Below are 21,469 nucleotides of genomic sequence, written 5' to 3' on the forward strand. Positions count from 1 at the left end.
GGTTTGTATATATATATATATATATATATATATATATATATATATATATATATATATATATATATATATACATACACACATATATATACATAAGCAACCAGCAGGAGCTTTTCTAACCTGTATCCTGTTTTGAAAAAGCTTCATTATAATTAGTATATCAAATAATAATTCATTGCAAGAATCAACAATCGTGTTGAACTAATTCTGTATCAAATTGTCAAGCGAGGAATCAGAATCAGATTCGGAGCTCATAGATTGACACCCCTAATGATAACATTACATTCACATTTTACCAGCAACATGACGTAAGGTTAGCTTATTGGCTGAAGAAAAACCAAACAATCAGACTCATGGCTCTCTAACCCTAACCCTAATCCTAACGGCTAATTCGAGGAGCTTTAGTTTAAGATGTGTAGCCAAGCCTCTACATACTACCTGTAAACCATGATTAAAAGTCACTTTTACATCATAGGGCACCTGTGGGGATGTGTCTATATCCTGGTTTCTATGTTATTGACTGGTTTTTCATTTTCAGTTGCCCTGACATGGCGGCGGAGGAAGAAGAAGATGCCATCATCATCGCCAAGCAACAAGAGCGTCTACCCGGCAGACTCCAGCAGTTCACCATCCTCATCAGGTGAGGACACAAACACACGAAGGTCCTCGTTGTTGTCTACGGTGTCCTCCTGCATCTTGTAGGCGTCACATGTACAACGACTACAGAGACCTGGTCACCCTGCTGGTCCACGGTCTGGAGGCCCTGCTCATGTCTCTACTGGTGGGTTGTCTCTACTACGGCGCAGGCGAGCAGCGTCTGTCCATTCAGGACACGGTGTCCCTGCTCTACATGATCGGAGCGCTCACGCCCTTCGCCGTGGTGCTGGACGTCATCGCCAAATGTGAGCGCACAATTTTTGTGTCTTCGGTCAAGGTCACCGAGTGTTGGAATCGATAGAAGTTATCAATGATCGTTTTGGAACTTTTTATGACAGCCAATCACAAGGTTGACTTTTGATTAACTGCACAGATTGTGCCAGTCAGAGTTATGATGGTTCAGCACGTCCGAGTGAAGTCAAAGTCCAACATGAACCCACTGGACACTTCATTTGGAACACCATTGCACTCTCATAGCATGGCTCACGTGGTAGAGTGATTGCGGGTTTGATCCTCAGTCCCCTTGTGACCATGTTGAAGTATCCTTGAGCAACCCCCAGTTGCTCCTGATGCTGCGTCATTAGTCGGTAATGTAGTTAGAAAAGTACAAGTGTAATCCATTTAATAGCAGCTAATAAAAGATACTTACCGGTATCTAAGAATAATACTAGTTTTTAATAAATACTGTCATTCATTGATGTTTATTGTTGTAGTTTAACTGTGCCGGTTCTCATATTTAGTCACTTTCATATGACTAATTACTATGGTAACCAAAATATTACCAAACTAATATTTGTTATTACTGTATATATATATATATATATATATATATATATATACATAAATATATATATATATATATATATATATATATATACATAAATATATATATATATATATATATATATATATACAGTATATTTGTCTTTGAACTGATGGATAAAAACATTATTATCTAAAGTATTAAAATACAAGTTTTTACATAATACAAATTTACCAAAAACAATGTTAAAAAAAATGCAAATGATTATCCCAAAATTATAAGTTTGAAACAAAAAATATTTTTAAAGGTAAAAATATTTGTAAAACAATAAATGCATAAATAATGTAACCAATTATCCATCCATCCATTTTCTACCGCTTATTCCCTTTGGGGTCGCTGGAGCCTATCTCAGCTGCAATCAGGCAGAAGGCGGGGTACACCCTGGACAAGTCGCCACCTCATCGCAGGGCCAACACAGATAGACAGACAACATTCACACACTAGGGCCAATTTAGTGTTGCCAATCAACCTATCCCCAGGTGCATGTCTTTGGAGGTGGGAGGAAGCCGGAGTACCCGGAGGGAACCCACGCAGTCACGGGGAGAACATGCAAACTCCACACAGAAAGATCCCGAGCCCGGGATTGAACCCAAGACTACTCAGGACCTTCGTATTGTGAGGCAGATGCACTAACCCCTCTTCCACCGTGCTGCCATGTAACCAATTAATGAAAGTAAAAATATTGACTCTGTTTTATCAAAAATATTAATATAATAATAATTTTGAAATGCATTTTAATCAACAGTATGATTGTTAGGGTTAAAATTTAATGCAATTATCAAAAAAACAAAAAAAACAAGTTTGGTATGATAATACAATTGTCAGAGTAATGCTCAAATGGGCAGCACGGTAGAAGAGGGGTTAGTGCGTCTGCCTCACAATACGAAGGTCCTGGGTTCGATCCTGCGCCCGGGATGTTTCTGTGTGGAGTTTGCATGTTCTCCCCGTGACTGCATGGGTTCCCTCCGGGTACTTCCTCCCACCTCCAAAGACATGCACCTGGGGATAGGTTGATTGGCAACACTAAATTGGCCCTAGTGTGTGAATGTGAGTGTGAATGTTGTCTGTCTATCTGCGTTGGCCCTGTGATGAGGTGGCGACTTGTCCAGAGTGTACGCCGCCTTCCGCCCGATTGTAGCTGAGATAGGCTCCAGCGCCCCCCGCGATCCCGAAGGGAATAAGCGGTAGAAAATGGATGGATGCTCAAATGAACAACAATTAAAAATGTATACAATTAGACAAATTTGATATACTTAATTGGAGAGTTGCACTCAAATAAGTTTTATGCAACTCTACAATTAAACGGATACAAAAATGTTTGAACAACAAAAAATACAAGCATGATAATAGAATAAAATAATTCAAAAATAATGATCAAAAAACTATTAAAATACAAATTATAGATAATACTTTTTGTAAAAATCTAACAAGATGTGTAAAAAAAAGAAAAACAATATCAATTATATTTATAAAATATATTTATATCAATATAAAAACATTATTTGAGTTATATATTCATTTCAGAAGTTGAGTTTTGGGTTTACAACCTCTATTAGGAATCAATCAATCAATCAATCAATCAATGTTTATTTATATAGCCCTAAATCACAAGTGTCTCAAAGGGCAACAGCAGTTTCAAGTAGAGATGTCCGATAATATCGGACTGCCGATATTATCGACCGATAAATGCTTTAAAATGTAATATTGGAAATAATTTTGGTTTCAAAATTATCGGTATCGGTTTCAAAAAGTAAAATGTATGACTTTTTAAACGCCGTTGTGTACACGGACGTAGGGAGGAGTACAGAGCGCCTATTATCCTTAAAGGCACTGCCTTTGCATGCCGGCCCAATCACATAATACCTACGGCTTTTCACACACACAAGTGAATACATAGTCATACAGGTCACACTGAGGGTGGCCGTATAAACAACTTTAACAATGTTACAAATATGCGCCACACTGTGAACCCACACCAAACAAGAATGACAAACACATTTCGGGAGAACATCCGCACCGTAACACAACAGAACAAATACCCAGAACCCCTTGCAGCACTAACTCTTCCGGGACGCTACGATATGCACCCCACCGCTACCCCCTACCCCCACCTCAACCCCGCCCACCTCAACCTCCTCATGCTCTCTCAGGGAGAGCATGTCCCAAATTCCAAGCTGCTGTTTTGAGGCATGTTAAAAAAAATAATGCACTTTGTGACTTCAATAATAAATATGGCAGTGCCATGTTGGCATTTTTTTCCATAACTTGAGGTGATTTATTTTGGAAAAGCTTGTTACATTGTTTAATTCATCCAGCGGGGCATCACAACAAAATTAGGAATAATAATGTGTTAATCCCACGACTGTATATATCGGTATCGGTTGAAATCAGAATCGGTAATTAAGAGTTGGACAATATCGGAATATCGGATATCAGCAAAAAAGCTATTATCGGACATCTCTAGTTTCAAGTAATACAAATATTACGCAAATTAATATTTATTTAGAACATTTGACAAACTGAGTGATAAGATTTTGTTTTCAATAAATCATCAAAAGTAAATAAAAAAAGTTGTTTTGTTTTTGCTTGGATTATATCATACTTATATTTCATTATTACACCCCGAACGGGGACAAGCAGTAGAAAAGGGATGGATTGATGGATTACAAATAACTGTCTGCAAAAAGGCAGCATGTTATGTTCTATGTAAAATACATTTATTTAGCATTTGGTTGACTAATTTGTAGTAAAAATGTCATCTAAAGGTCACACGGAGCGAGCGATGTTGTATCATGAGCTGGAGGACGGCATGTACTCTGTCACCTCTTACTTCTTTGCCAAGGTACGTCATGTAAGCACACAGAATCACCACTAGAGGGCGCCATGCTGGACTTGCACTGTATAATAATAGTGATGTCATCATATAACGTGTGCGTAGGTGCTGGGTGAGTTACCTGAGCACTGCGTCTTCACCTTGGTCTACGCGCTGCCCATCTACTGGCTGGCGGGCCTTAACGAGGCGACGCTGCGCTTCCTGCTCAACTTCCTGCTGGTGTGGCTGATGGTGTACTGCAGCCGCTCCATGGCGCTCTTTGTGGCCGCTGCGCTGCCCACCCTGCAGACCTCCGCCTTCATGGGCAACGCCCTCTTCACCGTCTTCTACCTGACTGGAGGCTTCGTCATCAGCCTGGAGAACATGTGGCTGGGTGAGTGCGGGGTGGAAGAAGACGATGCCCAGCGATGGTACTTTAATGTGTGTGTGTGTGTGTGTGTGTGTGTGTGTGTGTGTGTGTGTGTGTGTGTGTGTGTGTGTGTGTGTGTGTGTGTGTGTGTGTGTGACGGCATCATGGGTTACCTGTGCAGTCGCCTCCTGGCTGTCACACGCTTCCTTCATGAGGTGGGGCTTTGAGGGGCTGCTCAAGGTGCAGTTTAAAGGGAACAAATATCCTGTCACCATCGGGAACTTCACCCTCAACGTGGACGGAATACATGTGAGTATACACAATAATTGTTTTTAACACTGCATACAAAATATTACATACACACATACACACACACACATATACATACATACATGTATGTATGTATATATATATACAAACCCCGTTTCCATATGAGTTGGGAAATTGTGTTAGATGTAAATATAAACGGAATACAATGATTTACAAATCATTTTCAACCCATATTCAGTTGAATATGCTACAAAGACAACATATTTGATGTTCAAACCGATAAACATTTTCTTTTGCAAATAATCATTTACTTTAGAATTTGATGCCAGCAACACGTGACAAAGAAGTTGGGAAAGGTGGCAATAAATACTGATAAAGTTGAGGAATGCTCATCAAACACTTATTTGGAACATCCCACAGGTGAACAGGCAAATTGGGAACAGGTGGGTGCCATGATTGGGTATAAAACTAGATTCCATGAAATGCTCAGTCATTCACAAACAAGGATGGGGCGAGGGTCACCACTTTGTCAACAAATGCGTGAGCAAATTGTTGGACAGTTTAAAAAAAACCTTTCTCAACCAGCTATTGCAAGGAATTTAGGGATTTCACCATCTACGGTCCGTAATATCATCAAAGGGTTCAGAGGATCTGGAGAAATCATTGCACGTAAGCAGCTAAGCCCGTGACCTTTGATCCCTCAGGCTGTACTGCATCAACAAGTGACATCAGTGTGTAAAGGATATCACCACATGGGCTCAGGAACACTTCAGAAACCCGCTGTCAGTAACTACAGTCTGTAAGTGCAAGTTAAAACTCACCTATGCAAGGCGAAAACCGTTTAGCAACAACACCCAGAAACGCCGTCGGCTTCGCTGGGCCTGAGCTCATCTAAGATGGACTGATACAAAGTGGAAAAGTGTTCTGTGGTCTGACGAGTCCACATTTCAAATTGTTTTTGGAAACTGTGGACGTTGTGTCCTCCGGACCAAAGAGGAAAAGAACCATCCGGATTGTATCAGTCCATCTTAGATGAGCTCAGGCCCAGCGAAGCCGACGGCGTTTCTGGGTGTTGTTGATAAATGGTTTTCGCCTTGCATAGGAGAGTTTTAACTTGCACTTACAGATGTAGCGACCAACTGTAGTTACTGACAGTGGGTTTCTGAAGTGTTCCTGAGCCCATGTGGTGATATCCTTTACACACTGATGTCGCTTGTTGATGCAGTACAGCCTGAGGGATCGAAGGTCACGGGCTTAGCTGCTTACGTGCAGTGATTTCTCCAGATTCTCTGAACCCTTTGATGATATTACGGACCGTAGATGTTGAAATCCCTAAATTCCTTGCAATAGCTGGTTGAGAAAGTTTTTTCTTAAACTGTTCAACAATTTGCTCACGTATTTGTTGACAAAGTGGTGACCCTCGCCCCATCCTTGTTTGTGAATGACTGAGCATTTCATGGAATCTACTTTTATACCCAATCATGGCACCCACCTGTTCCCAATTTGCCTGCTTACCTGTGGGATGTTCCAAATAAGTGTTTGATGAGCATTCCTCAACTTTATCAGTATTTATTGCCACCTTTCCCAACTTCTTTGTCACGTGTTGCTGGCATCAAATTTTAAAGTTAATGATTATTTGCAAAAAAAAAAATGTTTATCAGTTTGAACATCAAATATGTTGTCTTTGTAGCATATTCAACTGAATATGGGTTGAAAATGATTTGCAAATCATTGTATTCTGTTTATATTTACATCTAACACAATTTCCCAACTCATATAGAAACGGGGTTTGTATATACATGCATGTATGTATGTATGTACATACATACATACATACATACATACATATATACATACATGTATGTATGTATGTATGTACATACAAACATACATATATACATACATGTATGTATGTACATTTATACATGTATGTATGTACATACATATATACATACATACATGTATGTATGTACATACATATATACATACATGTATGTATGTACATACATGTATACATACATGTATGTATGTATGTATGTACATATCTATATACATACATGTATGTACATACATATATACATACATATGTGTATGTATGTACATACATATGTACATACATATTTACATACATACATGTATGTATGAATGTATGTATGTGCATACACACATATATACATACAGGTATGTATGTACATACATACATGTACGTACATACATATATACATACATAAATGTATGTATGTACATACATATATACATACATAAATGTATGTATCTACATACATATATACATACATAAATGTATGTATGTACATACATATATACATACATGTATGTATGTATGTATGTACATACATATATACATACATGTATGTATGTACATACATATATACATACATATATGCATACGTGTATGTATGTACATACATATGTACATACATATATACATAATTGTATGTACGTACGTACATACATGTACGTACATACATACATACATACATACATGGATGTATATATGTACATACATATTTACATACATAAATGTATGTATGTACATACATGTATGTACGTACATGCATACATGTATGTACGTACATACATACATACATACATACATGTATGTATGTATGTATGTGTGTACGTACATATATACATACATAAATGTATGTATGTACATACATATATACATATATGTATGTACGTACGTACGTACGTACGTACGTACGTACATACATATATACATATATGTACGTACGTACATACATATATACATATATGTATGTACGTACATACATACATACATACATGTATATATGTATGTACATACATACATGTATGTACATACATACATACATACATACATACATACATATATGTATGTATGTATGTACATACATACATGTATGTATGTATGTATGTACATACATACATGTATGTATATATGTATGTACATACATACATTTATGTATGTAAATATGTATGTACATGTATACATCCATGTATGTATGTATGTACATACATATATGTATATATGTATGTACATACATACATACATACATACATGATGTATATATGTACATACATATATACATACATAAATGTATGTATGTACATACATGTATGTACGTACATACATACATACATACATACATACATACATGTATATATGTATGTACATACATACATGTATGTATGTACATACATACATACATACATACATACATACATACATACATACATACATATATGTATGTATGTACATACATACATGTATGTATATATGTATGTACATACATACATGTATGTATGTACATACATACATACATACATACATACATATATGTATGTACATACATACATGTATGTATATATGTATGTACATACATACATGTATGTATATATGTATGTACATACATACATTTATGTATGTATATATGTATGTACATATATACATCCATGTATGTATGTATGTACATACATATATGTATATATGTATGTACATACATACATACAATATGTATGTATGTAAATACATATATACATACATGTATGTGTGTACATACATAAATGTATGTCCATACATATATACATGTATGTATATACTGTATGTATGTACATATATATATATATATATATATATATATATATACATGTATGTATGTACATACATACATACATATGTATGTATGTTTGTATATACATACATACATATGTATGTATGTATATAGATACATACACAAATATATATACCGTACATATACATACAGTACATACATGTACACATTTATACAGTCGTGGTCAAAAGTTTACACACACTTGTAAAGAACATAATGTCATGGCTGTCTTGAGTTTCCAATAATTTCTACAACTCTTATTTTTTTGTGTTAGAGTGATTGGAGCACATACTTGTTGGTCACAAAAAACATTCATGAAGTTTGGTTCTTTTATGAATTCATTATTTATTTATTATTGGCAAGTTTCACTGCAATAAGGCGCTTTTGGTAGCCACACACAAGCTTCTGGTTGTCTTTTTGACCACTCCTCTTAAAAAAATGTGTGCAGTTCAGTTAAATTTGTTGGTTTTCTGACATGGACTTGTTTCTTCAGCATTGTCCACATGTTTAAGTCCGGACTTTGGGAAGGCCATTCTAAAACCTTAATTCTAGCCTGATTTAGCCATTCCTTTACCACATTTGACGTGTGTTTGGGGTTATTGTCCTGTTGAAACACCCAACTGCACCCAAGTCCCAACCTCCGGGCTGATGATTTTAGCTTGTCCTGAAGAATTTGGAGGTAATCCTCCTTTTTCATTGTCCCATTTACTCTCTGTAAAGCACCAGTTGCATTGGCAGCAAAACAGGCCCAGGGCATAATACTACCACCACCATGCTTGACGGTAGGCATGGTTTCCTGGGATTAAAAGCCTCACATTTTCTCCTCCAAACATATTGCTGGGTATTGTGGCCAAACAGCTCAATTTTTGTTTCATCTGACCACAGAACTTTCCTCCATAAGGTCTTATCTTTGTCCATGTAATCAGCAGCAAACTTTACACGAGCCTTAAGGTGTCGCTTCTGGAGCAAGGGCTTCCTTCTTGCATGGTAGCCTCTCAGTCCATGGCGATGCAAAACACGCTTGACTGTGCACACTGACACCTGTGTTCTAGCAACTTCCAATTCATTGCAGACCTGCTTTTTGGTGGTTCGAGGTTGACTCTTGATCATCCTGATCAAATGTCTCTCCGCAGCAGGTGATAGCTTGCGTTTTTTCCTGATCGTGGCAGTGACAAAACTGTGCCATGCACTTTATACTTATGAACATATGTCTGCACAGTTGCGCTTGGGACTTTAAGGTGCTTTGAAATGGCTCCAAGAGACTTTCCTGACTTGTTCAAGTCAATGATTCGTTTTTTCAGATCTGTGCTGAATTCCTTTGACTTTCCCATACATCCATTGTTGTGTTTGTAACCGAGTCTAATGACTGCATCACATGAGCCCAGTTTAAATGGGCTCAAAGAACTCAACATGTGTCGTCAATCATAATCACTCACATGAAGTTAAGAGGCCATACCATGAAGCTAATTTGATTTGATTGTAACTTTTCTACATCACCAAAATTGATCATGTATGTTGCTGTATGTATACTTTTGACCCAGCAGATTTGGTTTCAGTAGACCCATAATAAATTCATAATTATATATATATATATATATATTACTGTTGTTTTCAGGTGGTGGAGGCCATGAACATGAACCAGTATCCTTTGTACTCCTGCTACTTGGTGCTGCTGGCCGTCTGTCTGGTCTTCATGGCGCTTTACTACGTCTGCTTGAAATTCATTAAGCAGAAGTCCAGTCAAGACTGGTGATCCTGCCTGGACACACACACACACACACACACACGCATACAGAAACACACAAGTTCGACCGGATCGACACTTAACCGTCAAACTAAATGTCAAAATGATGGATAGATGTTATCTTACGAATCATTATTAAAAGTATTGTAGAAAAGAGGATAATTTAGCAAGCAATGCTGTAAGGGGCGGGTGAAGTACCACTGCCTGCCGCTGGATGGCAGCAGAGCCCCATAGTAACCTCGAAATGAAGTCTCTCTTGGCAAAAGATCAGAGGCACACTTTACAATAATAAAAAAAAAACATCTGCAGGTTTCACTTCAATCTTTTTTTTTTTGTGGTGTTGATTTTACTTTTTTGGTGTTGATATTTTTGTATGTGAAGGGTTATTACTTATTAGGCTTAACAAGCTGAACCAGGAGTAAAGTATTGCACTGTGGAACAATTACCCAGTCTAAAAAATGAAATAAAACAATGTGTTCCAATTTCAATTATGTTTTTGCACTGGTGTAAAACCTGATAAATGTACACAAAGTACATCAATCAATCAATCAATCAATGTTTATTTATATAGCCCTAAATCACAAGTGTCTCAAAGGGCTGCACAAGCCACAACGACATCCTCGGTATAGCCCACATAAGGGCAAGGAAAAACTCACCCCAGTGGGACGTCGATGTGAATGACTATGAGAAACCTTGGAGAGGACCGCATATGTGGGTAACCCCCCCCCTCTAGGGAGACCGAATGCAATGGATGTCGAGTGGGTCTAACATAATATTGTGAGAGTCCAGTCCATAGTGGATCCAGCATAACAGTAAGAGTCCAGTCCACAGTGGGGTCAGCAGGAAACCATCCCGAGCGGAGACGGGTCAGCAGCGCAGAGATGTTCCCAACCAATATACAGGCGAGCGGTCCACCCCGGGTCCCGACCCCGGACAGCCAGCACCCCATCCATGGCCACCGGATCTGTGTGTCTTCCCCTCCACAAGGGATAGGGGGCAGCAGAGGAGAAAAGAAAAGAAACGGCAGATCAACTGGTCTAAAAAAAGGGGGGCTATTCAAAGGCTAGAGTATACAAATGAGTTTTAAGATGGGACTTAAATGTTTCTACTGAGGTAGCATCTCTAATTGTTACCGGGAGGGCATTCCATAGTGCTGGAGCCCGAATAGAAAACGCTCTACAGCCCGCAGACTTTTTTTGGGCTCTGGGAATCACTAATAAGCCGGAGTTCTTTGAACGCAGATTTCTTGCCGGGACATATGGTACAATACAATCGGTAAGATAGGCTGGAGCTAGACCGTGTAGTATTTTATACGTAAGTAGTAAAACCTTAAAGTCGCATCTTAAGTGCACAGGAAGCCAGTGCAGGTGAGCCAGTATAGGCGTAATATGATCAAACTTTCTTGTTCTTGTCAAAAGTCTAGCAGCCGCATTTTGTACCAACTGTAATTTTTTAATGCTAGACATAGGGAGACCCGAAAATAATACGTTACAGTAATCGAGACGAGACGTAACGAACGCATGAATAATGATCTCAGCGTCGCTAGTGGACAAAATGGAACGAATTTTAGCGATATTACGGAGATGAAAGAAGGCCGTTTTAGTAACACTCTTAATGTGTGACTCAAAGGAGAGAGTTGGGTCGAAGATAATACCCAGATTCTTTACTGAGTCGCTTTGTGTAATTGTTTGGTTGTCAAATGTTAAGGTGGTATTATCAAATAAATGTCGGTGTTTAGCAGGACCGATAATCAGCATTTCCGTTTTCTTAGTGTTGAGTTGCAAGAAGTTAGCAGACATCCATTGTTTAATTTCATTAAGACACGCCTCCAGCTGACTACAATCCGGCGTGTTGGTCAGCTTTAGGGGCATGTAGAGTTGGGTGTCATCAGCATAGCAATGAAAGCTAACACCGTATTTGCGTATGATGTCGCCTAGCGGCAGCATGTAAATACTAAAGAGTGCAGGGCCAAGAACCGAACCTTGGGGGACTCCGCACGTTACCTTAACATAGTCCGAGGTCACATTGTTATGGGAGACGCATTGCATCCTGTCAGTAAGATAGGAGTTAAACCACGACAAGGCTAAGTCTGACATACCAATACGTGTTTTGATACGCTCTAATAAAATATTATGATCGACGGTATCGAAAGCAGCGCTAAGATCAAGAAGCAGCAACATAGATGACGCATCAGAATCCATCGTTAGCAGTAGATCATTAGTCATTTTTGCGAGGGCTGTCTCCGTAGAGTGATTTGCCCTGAAACCGGATTGAAAAGGTTCACAGAGATTGTTAGACACCAAGTGTTCATTTAGCTGCTGTGCGACAATTTTTTCGAGGATTTTCGAGATAAACGGAAGGTGGGACACCGGCCGGTAGTTTACCATGAGGTCAGGATCGAGGTTAGGTCTTTTGAGCAAAGGATGAATAACCGCTTTTTTGAATGCTAGTGGAACAGTGCCAGAGGAGAGTGATAAGTTTATAATATTTAGCACTGATGGACCTAATAATACAAAAAGCTCCTTAATAAGTTTCCCAGGAAATGGGTCAAGTAAACATGTTGTTTGTTTTGTCCCATTGACACATCTTAACAATTCCTCTAATGTTATTTCATCAAAGAGAGAGAAACTATTTTGGAGGGCGGTATCCTTCGTAGATACAGTCGTATCTGTGTTAATAGAACCCAGTTGTAGCTGCGATGCATTGTCTTTAATCTCCTTTCTAATGAGTTCAATTTTCTTATTAAAGAAATTCATAAAATCATCTGCTGAGTGGGTGGAGCTACTGGGAGGAGTCCCTTGTTGGGTTAGCGATGCTACTGTACTAAACAAAAATTTCGGATCATTTTTGTTGAGGTGGATGAGATTTGAGTAATATTTAGCTTTAGCTAGGGTAAGCATGTGTTTATAAGTTGTTAAACTATCACTCCATGCTTGATGGAAAACCTCAAGTTTAGTAGCGCGCCATTTGCGTTCCAGCTTTCTACATGATAATTTATGGGCTCTAGTTTCTTCATACATACAAGTATATGGTGTTTAAAGTTCTAATGATGAGTAAAGTCCTCCATCCAATTAAACCACTCTTTGGGGTTATTTTTGGCGAGTTCTTTTAAATAGTTTTTTCCACTAAATAAGTCATCTTAAAACATTACTAAATTAATCATTCTACATCACACTGGTAAAATAGCAGGCTTGTGAAAAGAAATGGAGGTTATTTCTCCAGATAAAAAAAATACTCATTGACCAAAATTAAAATACCATAAAATTGTATTCACAAACTTAGGGTGCCCATTTTTTTACAAAAACTTCAGCTGCAGACTAGTTTAATTTTTTTTTTTAAGTGATAATGCAAGTCATTTATTTGGAGTTAATGCTGCAAAATATTTCATTTTATTGACTAATAAAAAAAAAAAATACTTTTATCAATCACATAAGCTGTGTTAAAAACATTTAATTGCAATTTTTGGTTGTTTTTTTTTAAGTTGAGTTTTTATACAAATTCTCATCTTAAAGTAAAGTTCACTTCACAAAGGATTTTAAACACTGATCATGCTAACAATAGTATAAAATGGTGTCAAATTTAAAAAAAATGTTTTTTTTAAAGAAAAAAGTAAACGGACATTTTAGATTACTTCAACAATTTGTAAAGATAATGCGTGTGTTGTTGCACTAACACGGAGCACCTTAACATGCAGTATTCCTCAGGTCATTTATTAGCATAAACACTTATTCTGTACACATCATAGACACAATTGCATAATTGCAGAGGACAAAACATCACTTACAAAACATCACTTACATTATATATTAAAAAAAAAAAACATGAAAAGAAAGATGGCGGATGTGATGGAAATTGCGAGTTTATTCTTCTGCAGGCTGAGATTGGGCTTCACTCTCCTTCAGTTTGTCCAAGTAGAATTTCATGGACTCCTGCAGGGGAAGAAAAAGAGCTGGCATCAAACCCAAGTGAGTAATAATTGGTGAGGAAGAGGAGGTGGAAGAAACCCTCCTGAGTTGAAACAGAAACCTTCACTCTCCAGCCAGGTTGTCGACTTTCATCTTTAAATGGCCGTTAATACACGAATAAGGGATTTGGAACACACACACAAAATAATCAATGTTTTGATCCACACAACGGGTTCCTGTGGGTGTTTCTTTTTTTTTTTTACCTTATTTTGTGGGCAGCATGATTAAGTGCTCTCTGTGGTGCATAAAGCTGCATTTTCATATTTACATGAAGTCTTGTATGAACATTTTACTACTCGTATTATTAAAGTATGGAGCAGTAACATTGAAGTTATTAACGTTAACATTTCAGAGTGTTGACGTTGTGCTTTGAGAAACTTGTGATTCAACTTCAGTAATGTTTGGAATTTCACAACAACTCACGATTCTGATTTTTGGGTTGACAATTCAACTCATAATTGATTCTCCATCAACATGATTTCAACCGATTCTCGCAATATATTATTTGGAATAGACAAGATAATAAATAAAAAAAACAGGTTACAGGTTTATAAACACTCTTTGTTGCTGGCGTATGTCACATTTGAACTGATACAATAACACATCCCGATACCTGGGAATCGATTACGGTAACAATTTTTGTAGATAAATATTCATTGTTTTTGATATTTAAATCTACATTTTTATTGTAACATTTAAAAATGAGCTGATTATAATAACTGCTGTCCAGTTGTGATATCTTGTTTTAATATAATTTGCAAGTATGACATGGGGTTGCAAGTACAAGACGTTAGATGGCAGTAGTGTAAAGTTTATGGTGTTTTTTGTTGCGCCCTAAAAAGTGTTAATACTGTACGTATTGTACTTATTACACACCAGATGTTTGATTGTAACATGCATCTTAGTTGTAGTTTTCATTAACACATTTGGAGGTGTTGAAATCGCCATGTAAAACCGCTAATGCTAATCAGTAACATGTCAATTACAAAGCCAAAGTATATTAGCATCAAGCTAGGGCATTTTTTTTTAGAAAAGTGGAGTCTTACTTTAATTGCGTTCTAGCGTTTTTTGAGTCAAATTCTTTGTTGTCGTTGAAAATTGCAACATTACTAAAGGTAGTTTGACTACATCTGCTCTCAGTGCTGCTGGAGTGATCTCAAAGTGCGAAAAGTGGGCAACCGGAAATACGGCACAGTTGGATTTTATGGTAATCGGTGCCCGATAAGACTGGAGGGATTTGATCGGTGCCAAAAAAAGTACCGCATTCGTTACCTATCCTTAAAGTACGACGGCCGAGTAAGCACAGAGATGGCCTAATAAGTCTTTTTTTTAAATCGATGCTTAAAAACATATATTTTTAAAAATTATGAATCGATTCACAATCAGAATAAATCATTTTGGATGTGGATTTTTTTTTTTTTTTTTTGCACCTTGTTTAATAATACTCTATGTCCACTACAGTGGACATCATGCCTACAGTTGCTGGCTATGATTAATTATTACTATGAAATAGAAAATGTAGAAGATTGCTGAAACTTTGATGTTTTTAAAATAAATACATTTGTTGTTAATAGGGAGTTTTTTATTTTGTGTATATGAGTCCTGTCATCATATATATATATAAATGTTTTTAAATCACAAGGCTCAATGTGTTTTTTGTTTTTTTTCGGAATATGTGAACGTTTAGTTAAAGAAATGTTTTAGTGTTCACAAAATCTTATTCTATTGATCATGTCCTCCAAACTTATTTCATCCACCAATTCCTTGAAAAATATTTCCAAAAAATGAAGTAGATTTGTTTTCATGTACAGAAAGTAAATTCTCTCCCGAAAATAACATTACATTTTATTAATAAAATAACGTTGATAATAATAAATGATAATATATTTATATTGTATTACATAGTTAAATAGATATACAAATACAAAAAATTATATATACACACAAAAAACTATTTTATATAACTTTTTTTCAAAGTAAATTCATGCCTTAGAAAAAAATTAATTAAATAATATTAATATACTTTGTATTATTAACAAATTATATTATTAATATATTATTTATATATAAATAAAAAATACAATAAAAATGTATATATTTTTTGAAACAGGACTAATTAGAGACAACTATTGCATTTGACCGCTTGATGACCCCCTGGGAGGTGAGGGGAGCAGTGAGCAGCAGCGTTGGCCACGCCCGGGAATTATTTTTGGTGATTTAACCCCCAATTCCATCCCTTGATGCCGAGTGCCAAGCAGGGAGGTAATGGGTCCTTGGTCCTTGTAGTCTTTGGTATGACTCTGGGTTTGAACTCACAAACCGATCTCAGGGCAGACACTCTAACCACTAGGCCACTGAGTAGGCCTAGTGGTTAGAGGCCACTGAGTAGGCCTAGTGGTTAGAGGCCACTAAGAGCCTCTCTTACCTCCTTACTGCAGGTGAGTCTGACCACCAGGGGCCACCTTGACAGACTGCTAAGTGTGTGTGTGTGTTCTTGTATTTCTAACCTTCTTGAGACATCAACAAGGAAAAGTACCTTCCATATGAGGACCGGTGAACAAGTTAGGACATAAATCATGGTCCCAATACAGAAAACCATTGCATCTAATAGGGAATGTCTCATTTGCACCCCTGGTGGTGAAATCTATCAAAATGAGGGTGGTCCCAAAAAGGAGGGATTTTTCAAATTGACTGTGTGTCGGTTTTAAAAGTGCTCCTCCTCTGGTCAACATATGAAATAACAAGTGTGTATAAAAATGTTTAAGTGCACCCCCTCTGGTCAACATATGTAATAACAAGTGTGCGTGAGAAATTTAAATGCGCCCCCTTTGGCCAGAATGAATTGAAAAAAAAAAAATGTACATAGAGACATACTGTAATAACGACGTAAATAATGAAGATTAAAAACCAACTACATATTCAAAAGAATTAACTAAATTTTACCTTTTTTTATATTTGCATAGTATGTATAGATTATTAATGTTGTAAATACACATCTTTATGTATCTAGAGAGGGTGGTCTTAAAGTGGTAGGCATTTTTTGGAGGTCTCAAGAAGGTAACAAATACAAGAGTGTGTGTGTGTGTGTGTGTGTGTGTTACCAAAATAAGCCCACATCAGAGTTACATGGTGTGTGTTTGTGCTCAAAGGCATCTCAGCAGCTTCCTGTAGCGACCGTCACTAACCAACATTCAAGAACACTTTGTGTATATGTTTGGATACGTTCATAATCACTTTATAATCAACATAATGTTTTGTTTTCTCCACCTCTTCAGCGTTATAGTTCATTCATTTACTGTTTTAAGGTCCAATTAAAAACAATTATTAAATAAAACAAAGTTTAAATTTTTTCAACACTTTACAGCTGTGAATAAATAAAATATTATTATTTAATACTCACTTTAACAAGTGTTTTCTAGTCGTACAAGGGGAAAACTTATATTAATATTTCAGTATTCATTCATTTTCTTTCCTGAAAAATAAAACCAGGTGTTACAATGTTGTTAGGCTGTTAAAGTTACCACATGACAAATGTTTTGTAAATATGTTTTTTTTCAATATTTAAAGAAATATCACACCCGCAGGGCCAAAATTTTGTTGTGCTATTATCACATTTTATGAAATGTATTCATAAAAATATATTTTATTATATCTTTAATATTTAAGAACTCTTAAAAAAATGTTTTTAAACTATCACTAACTATTAATATTATGAACCTAATTTTTAAAATATTTTATTTACTTATTTTATTGAATTTTTTAAAACATTTCACAATTATTTTCTTTTAAACTTACCTGACTTTCGAAAAACATTTTTAAAAGTATTTTCTAAATATATTTTGGCCTTGGCCCACCATATTGTTGAGATATTAAAACTAATATGTTTGAATTGTTCCTTGTTTTATACATCTGTTCTTTTATTTAAATATTTAATATTGAGTTGTTTTCCTAATATCTAAAGAAATATCACAACCTTGGGGCCAAAATGTGGCTTAAAAATACCTGTATATAGTTAATATAATTTAATACATACTCAAGATGTTCCCCCAATTTACTAGACCGACACATATTCAGCGAAAGTCATCGTTTTTGTACTCTCTGTCTTAGTAATGTTGTAAAACAGTATAATGAGTAGGGCTATGAATCTTTGAGCACCACACAATTCGATTTGATTCGATTCAGAAACGATTCTCGATTCTAAATCAATACTTTTAATAACATTGTGTGCCGATTCTATGATTAAATACATTACTCCAAAAATAGATCAATTTCTATATATATTTAATAAAGTCAAAGTGTGGCTGGACAGAACAGATTTGAACACAATATATAACAAAATAATCTCTCTCTCTCTCTATATATATATATATATATATATATATATATATATATATATATATATATATATAATGTTTTATCGATTTTTGATTCGTTTTTTGATTGATTAAGAATCGTTAAAATAAGAATCATGTTTAACTCCAAAAATCGATTTTTGACACCCCCAAATAAGTAGTAAAAGTAGTACTAGTAGAAGTATAGTGTGCAGGTGGTACTCACGGGGGGCTCGGAGAAGGGCACCGTCTCTCCCGCCCTGCGGTACAACATGGCCAGGCGTTTGAGTGACAGCTCGTCTGCAACAACCCCCTCCTCCTGCATGCGCTCGTAAAGCTTTTTGGCCGACGCCAAGTCGTTGTCATTGACTGCCAAACGAGAGAAAGTGTCAACACTACGACAAACATTTGATATATCTGTATGTTAGGCTATATATATATATATATATATATATATATATATATATATATATATATATATATATATAAACGTGTGTGTGTGTGTGTGTATATATATATATATATATACACAGATATATACATATATAAATACATATATATATATATATATATATACACACACATACATACACACACATATATAAACACACAGTATATACACACACATACATATACACACATATATATATATATATATACTTATACACACATAAATATACATATACATATACACACATATATTAGTGCTGTCAAGCAATTAAATTTTTTTTATAATTATGATCTGTAAATATTTATCTCTACAAAAAGCGTCACGGGCAACCGAGGTACTGTAACATGGCACCGTTGGATATTACATCCATTGGTTCCCCGTGGGACTGCGGGATTCTGTCGGTGCCAGAAAAGTACCAGATTCGGTACCCATCTCTAATTATAATAGTATAAAGTCAGCTTAATGTGGGCCAAAACACATCCGGAAGTGACGCCATATCTCCATAGCTTGTCTAAGAGAGCAATGCGTGTTACCCCAAAAAAAGCAGCATCATCTACCCCAGTGTTTTTCAACCACTGTGCCGCGGTGAGATACACTCTGGTGTGCCTTGGGAGAATATGTAATTTCACCTATTTGGGTAAAAAATATTTTTTGCAAACCAGTAATAATAATCTGCAAATGTGCCGTTGTTGAGTGTCGGTGCTGTCTTGAGCTCGGCAGAGTAACCATGTAATACTCTTCCATATCAGTAGGTGGCAGCAGGTCGGGAACACGGTTTGTCATGATCACAATATGTAGACGACACCGTGCAGGTAAAAAGGTATCTAATGCTTAAACCAAAAATAAACAAAAGGCGAGTGCCACTAAGAAAAGGCAATGAAGCTTAGGGAAGGCTATGCAAAACGAAACTAAAACTGAACTGGTTGTCAAAGTAAACAAAACAGAATGCTGGATGACAGCAAAGACTTACAGCGTGTGAAGCAGACAGCGTCCACAAAGTACATCCGTACATGACATGACAATCAAAAATGTCCACGCACAGGATAGCGACAACTTAAATATTCTTGATTGCTAAAACAAAGCAGGTGCGGGGAATAGCGCTCAAGGAAGACATGAAACTTCTACAGGAAAATACCAACAAAACAGGAAAAGCCACCAAAATAGGAGCGCAAGACAAGAACTAAAACACTACACACAGGAAGACACCAAAACACTCCAAATAAGTCACGGCGTGATGTGACAGTACGTTGAGACAAGAGCTATAGTCATGCATGGTTGGTTTAAATTCATATCCAACAACTGCGATAACTTTTTATGTCAATATCAGCTGCTGAGTTTCATTTTTTAATGTTTTCTGCTGGTGGTGTGCCTCCGCATTTTTTCAATGAAAAAAATGTGCCTTGGCTCAAAAACGGTTGAAAAACACTGATCTACCTTATGCTGAAAGGGGAACATTATCACCAGACCTATGTAAGCGTCAATATATACCTTGATGTTGCAGAAAAAAGACCATATATTTTTTTAACCGATTTCCGAACTCTAAATGGGTGAATTTTGGCCAATTAAACGCCTTTCTAATATTCGCTCTCGGAGCGATGACGTCACATCGGGAAGCAATCCGCCATTTTCTCAAACACCGAGTCAAATCAGCTCTGTTATTTTCCGTTTTTTCGACTGTTTTCCATACCTTGGAGACATCATGCCTCGTCGGTGTGTTGTCGGAGGGTGTAACAACACGAACAGGGACGGATTCAAGTTGCACCAGTGGCCCAAAGATGCGAAAGTGGCAAAAAATTGGACGTTTGTTCCGCACACTTTACCGATGAAAGCTATGCTACGACAGAGATGGCAAGAATGTGTGGATATCCTGTGACACTCAAAGCAGATGCATTTCCAACGATAAAGTCAAAGAAATCTGCCGCCAGACCCCCATTGAATCTGCCGGAGTGTGTGAGCAATTCAGGGACAAAGGACCTCGGTAGCACGGCAAGCGATGGCGGCAGTTTGTTCCCGCAGACGAGCGAGCTAAACCCCCTGGATGTCTTGGCTCACATCGTCCCTTATGCCACCGAAGATGATCAAGAGAAGAATATCGACCCTAGCTTCCCTGGCCTGCTGACATCAACTCCAAAACTGGACAGATCAGCTTTGAGGAAAAGAGCGCGGATGAGGGTATGTCTACAGAATATATCAATTGATGAAAATTGGGCTGTCTGCACTCTCAAAGTGCATGTTGTTGCCAAATGTATTTCATATGCTGTAAACCTAGTTCATAGTTGTTAGTTTCCTTTAATGCCAAACAAACACATACCAATCGTTGGTTAGAAGGCGATCGCCAAATTCGTCCTCGCTTTCTCCCGTGTCGCTGGCTGTCGTGTCGTTTTCGTCGGTTTCGCTTGCATACGGTTCAAACCGATATGGCTCAATAGCTTCAG

At 37.0% G+C, this 21,469-nt stretch overlaps 2 protein-coding genes across 3 annotated transcripts in view; one reads left to right on the plus strand and one right to left on the minus strand.

Moving 5' to 3' along the window:
- The window catches only part of abcg8 (ATP-binding cassette, sub-family G (WHITE), member 8), a 37,017-nt gene that overhangs the window by 8,249 nt on the left and 7,299 nt on the right, over nt 1-21,469 (plus strand). Inside the window, exons 8-14 of one of the 2 annotated variants that reach the window (XM_061965298.2) lie at nt 536-637; nt 700-899; nt 4,243-4,319; nt 4,416-4,683; nt 4,841-4,968; nt 10,159-10,184; nt 10,704-10,818. In XM_061965298.2, coding sequence (XP_061821282.2) covers nt 536-637; nt 700-899; nt 4,243-4,319; nt 4,416-4,683; nt 4,841-4,968; nt 10,159-10,184; nt 10,704-10,749 — 847 coding nt within the window. In that variant the 3' untranslated portion in view covers nt 10,750-10,818. Of the gene's footprint in view, nt 1-535; nt 638-699; nt 900-4,242; nt 4,320-4,415; nt 4,684-4,840; nt 4,969-10,158; nt 10,293-10,703; nt 10,819-21,469 lie in introns of those variants that run through there. The other variant, XM_061965288.2, reaches the window with a different exon arrangement.
- The window catches only part of lrpprc (leucine-rich pentatricopeptide repeat containing), a 150,512-nt gene continuing 143,112 nt past the window's right edge, over nt 14,070-21,469 (minus strand). The window contains exons 37-38 of the mRNA XM_061965277.2: nt 18,810-18,952; nt 14,070-14,216 (exon numbers count right to left, since the gene is read on the minus strand). Of these exons, the coding sequence (XP_061821261.1) occupies nt 14,148-14,216; nt 18,810-18,952 (212 nt within the window). The 3' untranslated portion in view covers nt 14,070-14,147. The remainder of the gene's footprint in view (nt 14,217-18,809; nt 18,953-21,469) is intronic.

This window comes from Nerophis lumbriciformis, linkage group LG02 (genome assembly GCF_033978685.3).
Source record: "Nerophis lumbriciformis linkage group LG02, RoL_Nlum_v2.1, whole genome shotgun sequence".
Classification (NCBI taxonomy): domain Eukaryota; kingdom Metazoa; phylum Chordata; class Actinopteri; order Syngnathiformes; family Syngnathidae; genus Nerophis; species Nerophis lumbriciformis.